At 36.3% G+C, this 17,708-nt stretch overlaps 1 protein-coding gene across 2 annotated transcripts in view; it reads right to left on the bottom strand.

Annotated features, from left to right (window-relative positions):
• Window positions 1–9,548: 9,548 nt before the first annotated feature.
• The window catches only part of LOC149774695 (exocyst complex component 3-like), an 81,850-nt gene continuing 73,690 nt past the window's right edge, over window positions 9,549–17,708 (bottom strand). For both annotated transcript variants that reach the window (XM_089944900.1, XM_089944901.1), the window contains exons 21-24: window positions 14,780–14,888; window positions 14,206–14,286; window positions 11,859–11,951; window positions 9,549–9,907 (exon numbers count right to left, since the gene is read on the bottom strand). In XM_089944900.1, coding sequence (XP_089801026.1) covers window positions 9,833–9,907; window positions 11,859–11,951; window positions 14,206–14,286; window positions 14,780–14,888 — 358 coding nt within the window. In that variant the 3' untranslated portion in view covers window positions 9,549–9,832. The remainder of the gene's footprint in view (window positions 9,908–11,858; window positions 11,952–14,205; window positions 14,287–14,779; window positions 14,889–17,708) is intronic.

Below are 17,708 nucleotides of genomic sequence, written 5' to 3'. Positions count from 1 at the left end.
CAATGCATACATTTCACCCTGTGTTGTATCTAATGCATACATTTCACCCTCTCTATATTATATTCATTTCATACATTTTGCCCTCTCTATGTTATATTTCAATGCATACATTTTACCCTGTGTTGTATCTAATGCATACATTTCACCCTCTTTATGTTGCATCCAATGCATACATTTCACCCTCTCTATATTGTATTCAATGCATACATTTCACCCTCTCTATGTTGTATTCTATGCATACATTTCACCCTCTTTATGTTGCATCCAATGCATACATTTCACCCTCTCTATCTTGTATTCAATGCATACATTTCACCCTATGTTTTATTAGAAGCATACATTTCACCGCCTCTATGTTGTATCCAATACATACAATTCACCCTCTCTATGTTGTATTAAATGTATGCATTTCACCATCTATATATTGTATCCAATACATACAATTCACCCTATGTTGTATCCAATACATACAATTCACCCTATGTGGCATTAAATGCATGATTTCACCCTCTCTATATTGTATCAAATATAAACAATTCACCATATCTTTGTTGTATCAAATACATACAATTCACCTTCTCTATGTGGTATTCAGTATATACAATTCACCTTCTCTATGTGGTATTCAGTACATACAATTCACCCTCTCTATGTTGTATTAAATGTATGCATTTCACCCTCTCTATATTGTATCAAATATAAACAATTCACCCTATCTTTGTTGTATCAAATACATACAATACATACAATTCACATTCTCTATGTTGTATTCAGTACATACAATTCACCCTCTATGTTGTATCAAATACACACAATTTACCCTCTCTATGTTGTATTCAATACATACAATTCACCCTCTCTATGTGGTATTAAATGTATACATTTCACTCTATTGTACTAGTAACCATTACAGAAGTATCAAACTAATGTAAGCTTACATTTATAAAAGTCTATGTAATTTAAGTATACTGACCATCATTTGATATTATTTTATACAACATTGTTATAAAACTGGTACAAAATTGTTACAAAATGGTACAACATTGTTACAAAATTGGTACAACATTGTTATAAAACTGGTACAACATTGTTATAAAACTGGTACAACACTGTTACAAAATTGGTACAACATTGTTATAAAACTGGTACAACATTGTTATAAAACTGGTACAAAATTAGTATAAAAATGGTAGCTACTGATATGAGCGTAGTGTTTACTGGTTCTGTTCTAAACATTACAGTGTTAAGGCTCAAACTCGATGGCAATCCAATATATTTGGAAAAATAAATTACTCAAAGGAAAAACAAGAAAAAAAGTTTAATTTTTATATTTGTTAAAAAAGGGGATAGGCTGAAAATAATTTTCGAAAGTGTCTGAAAATTTCCTTCCAGGAAGATATTCCATCAACGCTGAGAAAGACTCCATTGTTGGTGCTGAATTTTTTTCTCTACTTACTCGCACTTTCCGTACCTCAATGTCTGCTTTTAATTCACTGTCTCGTACTTTCCGTACCTCAGTATCTGCGTGTAATGCAATGCGATAGCGTATTATTAGATTGTCTGACTCGTAATCCAAAAGTCGTGGGATCGCCACCTGCAGCTGTCAACCAGAATGGCTGCCTCGCTGTGTCCGTGGTAAACGATCTTACCTACAATTCCTTCGGCTACATGTAGTCAGTAGTGTTAAAACCAGCAAAAGAAAAGAAAAAGTGTTGATGTGTCAAGTACTATTACACAAAATCAAAAATGGGAGGGGGTGGGTGGGTGATAATTACAAGATCAACTGAGAGTCACTGTTTTGTTTTTCTACATCTGATGTACCTATATCAGCAAAATTAGTAACTAATATTAAATAATGTTTGTTCATATAACTGTAAACCCAACTAGAATACGTGCGCCATCATTATTTTATAAGGAAGGAAATTGACTGACGCTTTGTCAGTTACACATTCGGTTAGCTCTTTGTAGTCATAATCTCATTGACATACCGAAGAAAAAGTCGACATTACAATCAAGCCAATGCATAATTTTACAAATTTTAAAACTGATTTGTTTGAAAAAGGAAAGGTTAATGAATTACAATTTTAATCAAATGACCTATATAGGAATCTGACAATGCTAAAATAAAATAAATTAAATCGACGGTTCTTGCGAGATGAACTTTTTTTTTACTCAACCCCATTCTTGTTCGAATCTGACAATACATTAATAAACAAATCCAGTCTGCGGTTCTAGCGATTAGTAATCATTTCACCACTCGTCATATACAGCGATATGACAATACTTAAATAAAAAGATCACATTGACATTTCTGCCAGATCAACACCAAGCCGCTTGTGCCTTTTTTGGGGGGGAGGGATGTAGCACATTGTAGGCTATATGATACCGAATAAATGGGAGATAGGTACCTTTCGCAAAAGGAACACCGAGGCAGCCGACTCTAGCTGCCGGGGGTGGGTACCTGCGACCCCTGAAATACAAATCTACGTACTGAGCTACCGTGGGGCTCCCTCGACCCACTTGTGTAAAGTATACGACAATACTATAACATAATAAATGTAATATGTAATTAAAAAATATAGCATTATAGATAATCGAAGCGAGGATTACAGCGAGTAGCAGTTAGCAAGCCAACACACTTGTGTAAAAGACAGGACAACACTAATAAAAATGGAAGCGAGAGTTATGGCAAGTAACAGGTTGTACCTCAGCACACTCGAAAGATGTAACTCTACAATAAATTATACAATTAATGTTTTCGCGATTATTAATTTTGTACCAAAACTCGTTTGAGCATACCATAATAGTAAAATAAAAGGTCGACAAATTTGCAATGCACTATCATAGATGACGAGCGTTGCTGCGTTGTGCCTTTGGCTCAATTCGTCATTCAAATCACAGTTAACACTAATTTGATTTCTTTTCTTGCGAAACATTATAATGGCAGAAAGCTACAAAGGTAACCATAATTGAGAACTGACACTAACAGGCAACTGTGACTAATAGATAAGTGTGTCCATAATATACTCTAACAAATTTAGAGTATACGTTATTGGTTTGCTTTCTTACATTTTAGTGATAATTCGTCGAGTATGAGGATCCGGTGTTGTGGAAATATTTCTGAACCCGAGTAATTAGCCAATTTCTAGAAGCAGACGTCATAACGCCATTCACGAGATTTTATGGTAGCATGGATTAGTTTCGTAAACTGGACTATCCCTGCTTTCATGACTTACGAAATTCTCGAGATCTAAGGTATAATTGTTTAGTGATTAGAGATAAGAATGGTCCATTGAATTCGATGTTTGGATCGTGTTTTTCGATGTATGGTAAAAAAAACGTACAAATCTTCGGTTTGGAACGGCTCACTGATGGGTCACACAAATGTGAAGCAAGAAAACTCATGCATGTGTGAGACTTGAATTTCGTGATGTGATGTCATTAGGTTATTAGAATAGAAATTAGTTGTAGTATTTGCCCATTTACGAATCCTTCAGTTGATGATGACTGTTGTCTTAAGGTTCTTGGAAATAGGCAAATCATAGACCTCAAGCCAGACTCACGCTGGAGCCATTTGATTTGATCGATAGCGAGACCATCTTGCGCGCTACAATATATGATGGCAGTCAGATAGGTGACGCACACTTTTACTGGAAACCCTGCAGGCTGCCAGTACACACGCAGACCATATGCGCACACTTTTCCAGAAATACTATTGGTCTGAGGTCCATGATATCAGCATGTGTTATGGTTAAAGTGACATTGCGCAATACGTTCATTCTAGGTCAAGTGACAGGCTCAGGTGAAAATAATCGTTCAGAAACAATAACTATTTCATGCACAGGTATTTCCTAGCTCACGCACTAGTAAGTCTTTAACGTTATTTCCGTTCCAAATAATGCAAACATTTTTAGTGAGGGGTAATCTCTAAAGACCAGTTGATAAGAATGATTAATATAGCATGTGTTGGCAACAACTCTGTGCTGTGAACAGACTACAACTAGGGAAACAACCTATATACGCTTTATTCTGGCTTTAAACGCATCTCATTCTGCACACCCTTGAGCGAGGACACGATAAGCACGTGGATTATATATATATATATATATATATATATATATATATATATATATATATATATATATATATATCTGTCTGTGTGTGTATGTGTGTCAAATGTCGTGATGATAAAAAAATTGGATCTCCCAAGGGTGTTACGTGGATAGGCTGTTGGTAAAGGAACATAATATGGTATTTTCATATATACAGTAAAAACTGTTTGTAACGTTGTAAAGGTGACTGATATTTTTAAACGGTTATAATCAAAATATGTCCCAATGCATCATTTAAAATCTGACTATTGTTGTTTTTCAGATACCCGCAAATGCTTATAAAGAATACTGGGTATGTCGTCTGAATTGGTAGGTATATTTTAACGTGTACAACGCTATTTGGAAACTTGTAGTTACATTGTAACATCTACTACGCTACCTAGAATGTATACTAAGCGATCTAGAACCTTGTAGGTAACATTGTACATCGTATTCTACACCATACCCTTTGACTGGCAAGACTATTCTACACCATGCCCTCTTGACTGGAAAGATTATTCTACACCATACCCTATGATTGGCAAGACAATTCTACACCATGCCCCCTTGAAAGGCAAGACCATTCTACACTATGCCCCTTTACTGGCAAGACTATTATACACCATGCCCTCTTGACTGGCAAGACTATTCTACACCATGCCCTCTTGACTGGAAAGATTATTCTACACCATACCCTATGATTGGCAAGACAATTCTACACCATGCCCCCTTGAATGGCAAGACCATTCTACACTATGCCCCTTTACTGGCAAGACTATTATACACCATGCCCCTTGACAGGCAAGACTATTCTACGCCATGCCATTTGACTGGTAAGACTATTTTACACCATGCCTTTGACTGGCAAGAAAAATCATCACCATGCCCTTTGACTTGCAGGCTATTCCTACACCATGCCCTTTGACTGGCAAGACTATTCTACACTACGCCCTTTGACAGGCAAGACAAAGCTACACCATGCCATTTGACTTGCAGGCTATTCTACACCATGCCATTTGACTGGCAAGACAATTATAATGCCCTTTGATTGGTAAGACTATTCTACACTATGCTCTTTGACTGGCAAGACAAAGCTACACCATGCCCTTTGACTTGCATGCTATTCTACTCCATGCCATTCGACTGGCAAGACTATTCTACACCATGTCCTTTGACTGGCAAGACTATTCTACAACATGCTCTTTGACTGGCAAGACTATTCTACATCATGCTCTTTGACTGGTAAGACTATTCTACACCGTGTCCTTTAACTGGCAAGATAATTCTACACCATGCCCCTTGACTGGCAAGACAATCTTACACCATGCCATTTGACTGGCAAGACTGTTCTACACCATGCTTCTTGACTGGCAAGACTAATCTACACCATGCCTATTGACTGGCATGACTACTCTACACCATGCCCTTTGACTGGCAAGACAATTCTACACCATGCCCCTTGACTGGTAAGACAATTCTACACCATGCCCCTTGACTGGCAATACTATTCTACACCATGCCCTTCGACTGGCAATTCTACACCATGCCCCCTTGACTGACAAGACTTCTACACCATGCCCTTTGACTGTCAAGACAATTCTACACCACGCCCCTGACTGGCTAGACAATTCTACACCATGCCCCTTGACTGGCAAGAGTATTCTACACCATGCCCCTTGCCTCTCATGACGATTCTACACCATCCATTTGACTGGCAAGACTATTCTACACCAAGCCCTTTGACTGGCAAGACAATTCTCTACATCATGCCCTTTGACTGGCAAATCAATTCTACACCATGCCCTTTGACTGGCAAGACTATTCTACACCATGTTCCTTGAATGGCAATTGTGAATTCAGAGTACCCTACCATAATTACTTTTAAAAAGCAACAGACTGTACTGTTTTAATTTCAGCCCAAAACTCAAAATTATCCATTCTGTTCCATAGTTTTAAAAATAGTGGAACAAACATGCTGATCAATTCAGCTATATAATCCAATCAGTTGCTTTGTTCTTCCTGACTTTTCCCATGTAGAATGGTAAATAATTATAGATCATACACAATCTTATATGTATTAGCCCCATATACTAAGAGAAATACCACAATAGCCAACAGTACAAACACTATCTTTTATTTATTAGCCCATTATATATACAGAGCAAGACCACAATGTCCAGCAGTACAAACACTAGCCTTTATTTATTAGCCCCATATATTTAGGGCAAGACTATAATATCATACAGTACAAACACTATCCTTTATTTATTAGCCCCATATCTTTTTGCCAAGACTACAATATACAACAGGGCCCCGAGTGGCCAAGTGGTCTAAAGCGCTTTCCATTATGGATCACTGCCATCCTACCTCTGTCTGTGTGGGTTCGAGTCTCAGATTTAGCCAATGTGGGTATGTGAGAAAGCTTGCCAGTAGCTTCTTGTGAGTCGGTGGCTCTTTCCGGGTTCTTCCTCCACCATTAAAACTGGCTGAGTGTGCTGAAAAATGGCGTTAAACCCTACAACAACAATATACAACAGTACAAACACTATCCTATATGTATTAGCCAAATATATTTATGGCAAAACCACAATGTCCAGCAGTACAAACACTCTCCTATATTTATTAGCCCCATATATTTAGGGCAAGACCACAATATAAAGAGTACAAACACTATCCTTTATATATTATATACATCTACCTATTAAACAATCATTTGTATTTAAATTGCTTTTCACAGTGTGTAAATATATTTAAAGAGAACTTCTGGGGTTTTCTTTTTATAACAGAATCACATCAACACATAGCATGATATGACATGATTTTAGTATACTGTCCTCAATGAATTTGATGTAGTCATGACCTTTGTATCTAGCAAATCATTATAACTTGTTGGAATCTGACATAGTCATTACCTGGGAATGTATGTCATTGTGACTTGTCCTCTACTGAGTTTGATGTAGTCATGAACAGGATATTGAAGTCATTGTGACTTGTTCTCTACAGGTTTGATGAAGTCATGAACTAGGTATATTGCATGCCCAGTGCTCCAAAAATCTGAAAGCCTGATGTCCCGGGTCCCTCTAATTTTTGATAGGGCCAGTCCAGTATTCTACGTGAAGTGCCCATTGGGGTTTTCAAAACAAAATTGTAACTTGCCTGAGGAAACTTTTATTATGCTGATGAAATGTGTAAATTATTTTTAACATGTTGACATACCTGCCACAATAATGCACAATCTGAATTTTGATCACCACTGTCCTACGTGAAATTGAGATCTGATTTTAATCATATTGAAGCATGGCATGTTATGCTAAAAATACAATTTTGTATTCCCAAACCCCCTGACATGGTCATGTTTTAAGAAAACACAATTTTCAGTAATCTTAAAACAAAAACCAAAAACCCACCAAAAAAAACACCACATGTTGCATGTACAAATAGTCATGATAAGAACTAATGTAAAACTATTCCTTGGGTAGTTTAAACAGCAGCAATTAAAGGCAAGGAGGTCAGGTGTAAACCAGTTTACATATTACTTAATTGGCTAATAATAGCTAATGAGATGTGTTTGAAGGGTGCAGTGGATGAGCCCTTTGTGCTAATTTGCATAGGATGGAGTGGAACAACCCATTTTAGGTAAATTAAAGAGATGCTAGATGCGTGTACAAGAACAGAAGTTATTACATATTGTTGCCTTGAATGAGAATGTTTAAGCCATATGTATTTTATATTTTTGACAAGTATGTGAACAGTGGCAACGTTTCTTTGCAGTTGGATTTAGCTGTATATATAGAATGCAAAGCATGATTATTTCAGTTGTCGGAATATTGTTAAAGTGTATTTCGGTTCTGAAGCTGATTTAGGAAGCAATTAGCTATCAGCAAAGCACAACAAAAATAAATTTCAGAACTCTTAGTTGACAGAGTTTTACTTTGAGAAACATGTCAGGTAAAAAAAAGAATGAAAAGATAAATGGGAGAATATTCTTTGCATATACTGCAAAAAACATATCAACAAAAATCTGACCAGAATTTACTTAGAGAATCCAGCAGAGAAGTTAGACAGAACATGACCATCCAGTCCCTAGTAAGTGTAGTGATGAACACTAATAACACCTGCATTACTCTCAAACCGCTTTGACCCTTATTGAATTTATATTAGAATTGTAGCTATTGCGCATTGTACGACAATTTAAAAAATGGGGAAGTTTTGGGCATGTGGAAATTGGAGTCCGTGTTTGTCGCAAGGGCTTGTGAGTTTATTTAGGTCACCAGCCCATGGCCTGTGTCTAAAAAAAAATTCTTTGAGCACTGATATCATTGTGACTCATTCTTTATAGTTTGATGTAGTCATGACAAATGTATAAAACAACTAATAGTGACATGTCCTCTACAGAGTTTGATGTAGTCATGACAAAAGTATACAACAAGTCATAGTGACATGTCCTCCACAGAGTTTCATATAACCATGGAACAAATGAATAAAATAAGCTATAGTGACTGCTTTGAGCACTGATGTCATTGTGACTCATTCTTTATAGTCTGATGTAGTCATGACAAATGTATAAAACAACTAATAGTGACATGTCCTCTACAGAGTTTGATGTAGTCATGACAAAAGTATACAACAAGTCATAGTGACATGTCCTCCACAGAGTTTCATATAACCATGGAACAAATGAATAAAAGAAGCTATAATGACTGCTTTGAGCACTGATGTCATTGTGACTCATTCTTTATAGTTTGATGTAGTCATGACAAATGTATAAAACAACTAATTGTGACATGTCCTCTACAGAGTTTGATGTAGTCATGACAAAAGTATAAAACAAGTCATAGTGATATGTCCTCCACAGAGTTTCATATAACCATGGAACAAATGAATAAAACAAGCTATAGTGACTGCTTTGAGCACTGATGTCATTGTGACTCATTCTTTATAGTTTGATGTAGTCATGACAAATGTATAAAACAAGTCATAGTGACATGTCCTCTACAGAGTTTGATTTAGTCATGACAAAAGTATAAAATAAGAGATATGTCCTCTAGAGTTTGGTATAGTCATGACAAATGTATATAGCAAGTCAGAGACATGTCCTCTATAGAGAGCGTGTGACTGGGATTTTTAATGTAGCTTTTAAAAAAATTCAGTCATATCGCTACGATGTCTGCAGTGTGGCAGTTTACTAGAGTTTTACGTAGTCATGACAAATGTACAAGTCATATTGGCATGTACTCTATGAAGTTTGATGTAGTCATGATATATATAAAATAAGTTGTAGTGTCATGTGCTCTACAGAGTCTGATGTATTAATGATTTGTACAAATAAGTCATAGTGACATGTCCTCTATGGAGTCTGATGGTATCATGAGTAGATCAAAATCTGTCAGAAAGCCAATTTTACTTTGGATAGAAAATACTTATTGTTGTCACTGCAAAAATAAAGATCCAGATATCTGCAGTGGTTAAAAACATTAAAACTTTATTTGAGAAAGTCACTCAATTTTATTTCTGCTACAATAATTCATTTCACAGCATATTCATTTTGTCCAATGTGTGCCTAATGCAGTTTAAAGGTGTAAACTCTATGACAAAGGTCTAATAAATTTATTGATAAAAGAATATTGCACAAATAAAACAGAAATATAAACACAAATATTACAATTTAAATGATTAATACTCGGTCTTCCTCACAAGCACATGGCAAAATATATTTTTCTCAGCCAATTCTTATTTCATGTTCACACTAAATCAGAGAAGATTCCTTTTGGTTTTGGTTTTAGTGGGTCTTCTTCTCCTATTGTATCCAGTACCATCTGTAAAACAGAGATCAGACTCTTATATACACAGCCAAGGTACCAAAGATTAAGGGCATGAAATTTTGTTATACCAGTTCCAAACACTTGGACTTCATTTTCTTACAAACCATCACAGATATTAACATACATATTCCTTTATAAATCAGGTACAACTGCAAAGAGCATATACCCTGATCTGATATCACACAATGCCATCATACATATACCCTGATCTGCCATCACACAATGCCATCACACATATATCCTGATCTGCCATCACACAAATACCCTGATCTGCCATCACACAATGCCATCACACATATATCCTGATCTGCCATCACGCATATACCCTGATCTGCCATCACACAATGCCATCACACATATCCTGATCTGCCATCACACGATGCCATCACACATATCCTGATCTGCCATCACACATATATCCTGATCTGCCATCACACAATGCCATCACACATATATCCTGATCTGATATCACATAATGCCATCACACATATACCCTGATCTGCCATCACACATATATCCTGATCTGCCATCACGCATATATCCTGATCTGCCATCACACATATATCCTGATCTGATATCACACAATGCCATCACACATATATCTTGGTCTGCCATCACACATATACCCTGATCTGCCATCACACAATGCAATCACACATATACCCTGATCTGCCATCAAACATGTATCCTGATCTGCCATCATACATATACCCTGATCTGCCATCACACAATGCCATCACACATATATCCTGATCTGATATCACACAATGCCATCACACATATATCCTGATCTGCCATCACACAATGCCATCATACATATATCCTCATCTGATATCACACAATGCCATCACACATATACCCTGATCTGCCATCACACAATGCCATCACACATATACCCTGATATGCCATCACACATATATCTGATCTGCCATTATACAAATACCCTGATCTGCCATCACACAATGCCATCACACATATATCCTGATCTGATATCACACAATGCCATCACACATATACCCTGATCTGCCATCACACAATGCCATCACACATATATCCTGATCTGCCATCACACATATATCCTGATCTGATATCACACAACGCCATCACACATATACCCTGATCTGCCATAACACAATGCTATCACACATATAATAATAATAATAATAATAATAATGAGGACTTTGTATATTGCCTAATCTTTAGAAACTCTAAGCGCTTTACAACATTAGACAACACCTGTAAGATAAAAAACATATAATGATATGATTACAAAAACATACACCATGAAATTAGAAACAAAATATACCCTGATCTGCCATCACACATATACTCTGATCTCCCATCACACATATACCCTGATCTGCCATCACACATATATCCTGATCTGCCATCACACATACCCTGATCTGCCATCACACAATGCCATCACACATAAACCCTGATCTGCCATCACACAATGTGCTAGCAGATCAGCTAATTATGATTAACAATCTGCACAGATCAAGATCTACCAGAGCATTAAGCAATAACAGATCTGGGTCTGTGCAGTTTGCAGTTGGATCTGACTTATAAGAGAGTGTATGTGATACCTGAAAATCTGAAATTTCTATTTTAGACTAAGTAGGAGGAATCTCACATTCTTGTACATATACTATTGCTCACAAACACACACACACACACACACACAGACACACAAAAATACTACAGGAACTAAACAGCACCAATATCTTCAAATAAGATGGGGTTAAAAAACTATAATAAACAGATGCAAGATCAAAATAGATACATCTTGAAAAAATGGTTCTTGTAAACAATGTTTTTGTGTAAACTGCTATGATGTACAATTCCTGTGGAGTAAATAAATGCTCAAGAAAAAGACAAAAGCCACATCAATGCAACAATTTCTTGCTATCTCCTAATAAATTTGAAATGAAAAAAAATCTACCTGTCTAGCATCAGATCGACTCATGTCTCCACGACACAACATCAGGTTGATCAGCTGTTCCATACGGATGTCCGGATGCTTCTTCACAAGACCCTGTTAAGGAAAGATGAAGGTTTGTAAAAAACAGTAAAACTCGTACATAATGACAAGAAGCAGAAGTTAATATGAGGTTTACTGGTTCACAAACAAATGTATTGATTCATTTTATTATGTTTAATGAGGGAAAAAACCCAAAAATTTTGTATGATTGTAAAAATGAACAGCATGCTGCTAAGAGCTTAAGACTGTGACATCACGTACATGTTAATGACATCGTGACCATGTGATATAAAGGTTGACTATGTGACATGAAGAAAAATCACATCTGTAATGCTGTTCCAGCCTAATGAAAACCCATCTCTCATTGGTGTCATGTAAGAAATTAGTTTAGTGACCCGACTTAACAGCATATCAAGTAAAAACAAAATCAATCAAAGAAAAAGAAGTGGCAAAAAGGCAGCAAAAACACTAGGTTGTGTAAAATATATAGTCACAATAATCTGGTAATAAGGATAATAGTCCCAAAAATGAATTTAATGTCTAAGATTTTCTTTTACATACAGACAGGTGTTTGTTTTGACTACAACAATATCAAAGGGCCTGTATGTCCTTAATCTCAGTATATGCATATTTTCACTGCAGCAAAACCAGAAGGCATGTGCGAGCTTCATCTCCATGTCTGTTTATTTTCACCTGTTTATTATCCATATTTTACAGCACTCTTATTATCAGGTGTTTTTACACTGCAAACACCTGATGATTAGAGTACTGTCGAAACACCTGACAATAAAGTACTGTAAAAACACTTGACAATAGAGTACAGTAAAAACACTTGATAATAGTACTGTCAAAACACTTGATAATTAGAGAATTGTTAAAACACCCAACAATAGAGCACCGTATTTCAGCCTAATATCTTACTTTTGGCTTCATAACTTACTGTTATTTCCAGATACATAATGTGCTTTTTAGCTTCACAAATTGCTGTTATTTCAAGAGACAACATGGAGGTGTCTTTCAGCTTAATGACTTACTGTTATTTCAAGAGACAACATGGAGGTGTCTTTCAGCTCAATGACTTACTGTTATTTCAAGAGACAACATGGAGGTGTCTTTCAGCTCAATGACTTACTGTTATTTCAAGAGACAACATCGATGTGTCTTTCAGCTTAATGACTTACTGTTATTTCAAGAGACAACATGGATGTGTCTTTCAGCTCAATGACTTACTGTTATTTCAAGAGACAACATGGAGGTGTCTTTCAGCTCAATGACTTACTGTTATTTCAAGAGACAACATGGAGGTGTCTTTCAGCTCAATGACTTACTGTTATTTCAAGAGACAACATGGATGTGTCTTTCAGCTCAATGACTTACTGTTATTTCAAGAGACAACATGGATGTGTCTTTCAGCTTAATGACTTACTGCTATTTCAAGAGACAACATGGAGGTGTCTTTCAGCTCAATGACTTACTGTTATTTCAAGAGACAACATGGAGGTGTCTTTCAGCTCAATGACTTACTGCTATTTCAAGAGACAACATGGAGGTGTCTTTCAGCTCAATGACTTACTGCTATTTCAAGAGACAACATGGAGGTGTCTTTCAGCTCAATGGCTTACTGTTATTTCAAGAGACAACATGGATGTGTCTTTCAGCTCAATGACTTACTGTTATTTCAAGAGACAACATGGAGGTGTCTTTCAGCTTAAAGACTTACTGTTATTTCAAGAGACAACATGGATGTGTCTTTCAGCTCAATGACTTACTGTTATTTCAAGAGACAACATGGAGGTGTCTTTCAGCTCAATGACTTACTGTTATTTCAAGAGACAACATGGATGTGTCTTTCAGCTCAATGACTTACTGTTATTTCAAGAGACAACATGGAGGTGTCTTTCAGCTCAATGACTTACTGTTATTTCAAGAGACAACATGGATGTGTCTTTCAGCTCAATGACTTACTGTTATTTCAAGAGACAACATGGAGGTGTCTTTCAGCTCAATGACTTACTGTTATTTCAAGAGACAACATGGAGGTGTCTTTCAGCTCAATGACTTACTGTTATTTCAAGAGACAACATGGAGGTGTCTTTCAGCTCAATGACTTACTGTTATTTCAAGAGACAACATGGAGGCGTCTTTCAGCTCAATGACTTACTGTTATTTCAAGAGACAACATGGAGGTGTCTTTCAGCTCAATGACTTACTGTTATTTCAAGAGACAACATGGAGGTGTCTTTCAGCTCAATGACTTACTGTTATTTCAAGAGACAACATGGAGGTGTCTTTCAGCTCAATGACTTACTGTTATTTCAAGAGACAACATGGAGGTGTCTTTCAGCTTAATAACCTCTGCCATCATTTGCAAAACACTGAACATGTCAGTCTGAAGAAGAAAACAAATATTAACAACAAAGAAATGCAAACTTCAGTATAAACAAGGTATGCTATACATTTACCTATCCAATTACAGGCAGCATGAAATTAAACATCATTTAAATTGAATTTTAAACAAAAAGCATTGTGTTCATATGAAAGATATTTCAGCCAATACTCATGCCAAAAGGGAGATAACTATGCAACTGCAATCTGCATTGCCAAAAAAAGAACTTTCCTGCAATAATTAGAACATATTAAAGTTACTGTGTCTTGAGAATCTGATATTGTAACAGTTATCAGTTTTATTTACATGGAGAATTTATGAAATATCCATGATGTTGACAATGTAATCTTTAGACAAATCAAAACCACTTACAAGTAAATACAGACTAGATTAGAAACAAGTTAAATTTGAAGTCATATTCATGTGAATACTTCATTAAATATAAATCAAATAAAACTTTGCAACCAACACCAAACTACAAAAGAAGATTAAAAACCTGTTTAGATGCTCCATATTTGGTAAAAAGTTTCTTTAAATCATCTGCCTCCTTGCACATCTTTTCAGCTGTCAGCTTGCGTTCATCGTAAGCTTTGAATGTCAGTTTCCTGGAGAAAACATGCACAAATTACAATCATAGTCTGGACTCTCTAATTCCTCTAGATGTCTGTTTACAATGTAAGAGTATAAGTATAATGTGTGTGACAAGCTGGAAACGTCTCAAAACCCAAATTTGCTGCTGCATATAATTTGGGTCACCTGGCCCACTTCAGCAATCATGCTGTGTAATGGAAAGACAAACAAAATGGGCCTGTGGAAAAAAACAGTGAAACAAAAATAAGGTACCCCAAATTTGGGGACACTTGATGGCATTGTTAGCATGGACAATTGTAAATTAAATTTAATAATGGAAACAAAGTATGCCATCAGTGACCTTGAAAGTAAACAAAAATTAACACATGGAAGTGTTTTAATATTATTTTAGTTTAATATAAGCCAAACATCATTTCTTACAGTATGCACACATACTTAAAGAATGAGACTGGAATGCATCCCTGTGATGTGTACAATACTTATAGAGGCATAGTTTATATATCCAAAGGAAAAGATCAGAATGTATCCATTTGAGTCACAGCAGATATGGGTTTAGGCTAGGCTAGGCTATACCAGCAGTCGACAAATAAAACTTTAAATATTCAAGTTTAGACCTTGTCCAGCTGATAAGCTGCCCATACCGTCTTCTTCCAGGCTTTTTTTCTCTAAATTATTTGGCTCATATTCAAATATATATGGTACATGGGAGCAGTTTTCCTGTTTTCCCCCCAAATCTCTATGTACATTAAGCAAGGGTAAGGCAAGACTACTGACACATAATCTGCCAGATCAGTATCTAAAGTTTTCCCCTCTGCTAATTATTTCAAATGAACAATATATTTCTTAATCTTAATTACATGGCTTTATCTTCTTAATTACATGGCTTTATCTGAGTGCATATTCTCACATCAAAACAAGTACTATCATTTCAAATGTGGCTACAAATTCAGGAACCTGTCTTAATAAAAAAAGTCTATATTAATCATTTCAAATGTTGAAAAAACATCCAGAACTTGCCATATTGATTAAATAAAATACAGACTATGCATGAAGCAGAAACTACACAATGAGTTCTGGGCTAAACACACAAAAATTAAATTGTTTTGCATAATTTGAATGCATTAAGCAATTTCTTGATGCATGTTTGTGTTAATTTGTTTGCACAATATACATATATGCTCATTATTTAGGGCTCTGTCAAAGCATGTCAGAGGAGATATGGTGTCATAGCATGTCAGAGGAGATATGGTGTCATAGCATGTCAGTGGAGATTTGGTGTCACAGCATGTTAGTGGAGATTTGGTGTCATAGCATGTCAGAGGAGATGTGGTGTCATAGCATGTCAGAGGAGATGTGGTGTCATAGCATGTCAGAGGAGTTTTGGTGTCATAGCATGTCAGAGGACATGTGGTGTCATAGCATGTCAGAGGAGATTTGGTATCATAGCATGTCAGAGGAGATATGGTCTCATAGCATGTCAGTGGAGATTTGGGTTTACACTAGGCTCATTCAACATGACATGGCTACATGGCTGTGGTAGATATACTTTTTTACATATATCTCACTTGCACTCTTAAATCCAGGTAATTTGACACTACAACTCAAAGGTGTCAATATGTCAAATTCAAAAGCACTGTAATTTTTATTGCTAGCGTAAAGGGCTGAAGCAATTTGTTTGATGGGGTGGGAAAAGAAGTCATGTTATCACAGCTGAAATGTGCCAGTGTTACATGTATAGTTTGATATCTACATCATTTTGCCCATAGATTAAAGCTGTTTCTGAAGAAAACCTTCATCTCTGAGAAGAGATAAGAGTTACACCCCTTTTCATTAGGAGCTGGGGTCATCCAATATTTAAAACTTGTCTGTAAAGGCAGGTGAAGTTTCAAATCATAAATCACAAAGAAAAGCCATATATGGCGTCACTGGAATACCTAATCAATACAGACTTTTGATATCATCAAGGTGAGTAAGTGGTTTATCCAAATTTTATTTCGAAAGCAAGAACAACTGTTTCCTAGTGAAATTATTGTTCTGTCATGGTGCACAAAATAAAGATCAATGGTGATTTAGGGTCAGTGATGACTGAAGCTGGAATAAAGTGATCAGGATCCAGTAAATCGTGTGTGGAATATAAATGTGAACAACATATGATTTTACTAATAGTTCACGAAAAATATTAATAATAATAATAATAATAATAATAATAAATCTGATAATGATATCTGGTATGTGGTATTTGTTCAAAAACAATTTTTAAGTGAGAACCCGTGTACAGAGGTCAGCAGTGCACAATGGCAATTTTTGCCTTTCCCATGTGTGGTCACTACTGACAGGTTTGACTGTATAGTTATGGGTTAGTGTTGTCTTTCCTATTGGTGGTCACTGTTGACAGGTTTGACTGTATAGTTATGGGTCAGTGTTGTCTTTCCCATGGGTGGTCACTGTTGACAGGTTTGACTGTATAATTATTGGTCAGTGTTGTCTTTCCCATGGGTGGTCACTGTTGACAGGTTTGACTGTATAATTATGGGTCAGTGTTGTCTTTCCCATGGGTGGTCACTGTTGACAGGTTTGACTATATAGTTATGGGTCAGTGTTGTCTTTCCCATGGATGGTCACTGTTGACAGGTTTGACTGTATAGTTATGGGTCAGTGTTGTCTTTCCCATGGGTGGTCACTGTTGACAGGTTTGACTGTATAATTATGGGTCAGTGTTGTCTTTCCCATGGGTGGTCACTGTTGACAGGTTTGACTGTATAGTTATGGGTCAGTGTTGTCTTTCCCATGGGTGGTCACTGTTGACAGGTTTGACTGTATAGTTAAGAGTCAGT

This window comes from Sinohyriopsis cumingii, unplaced genomic scaffold, assembly GCF_028554795.1.
Source record: "Sinohyriopsis cumingii isolate HCF-2022 unplaced genomic scaffold, ASM2855479v2 utg000160l, whole genome shotgun sequence".
NCBI classification, from domain to species: Eukaryota; Metazoa; Mollusca; class Bivalvia; order Unionida; family Unionidae; genus Sinohyriopsis; species Sinohyriopsis cumingii.
Note: the sequence above shows the minus strand (reverse complement) of the source record. Positions and strands in the feature narration are given on the sequence as shown.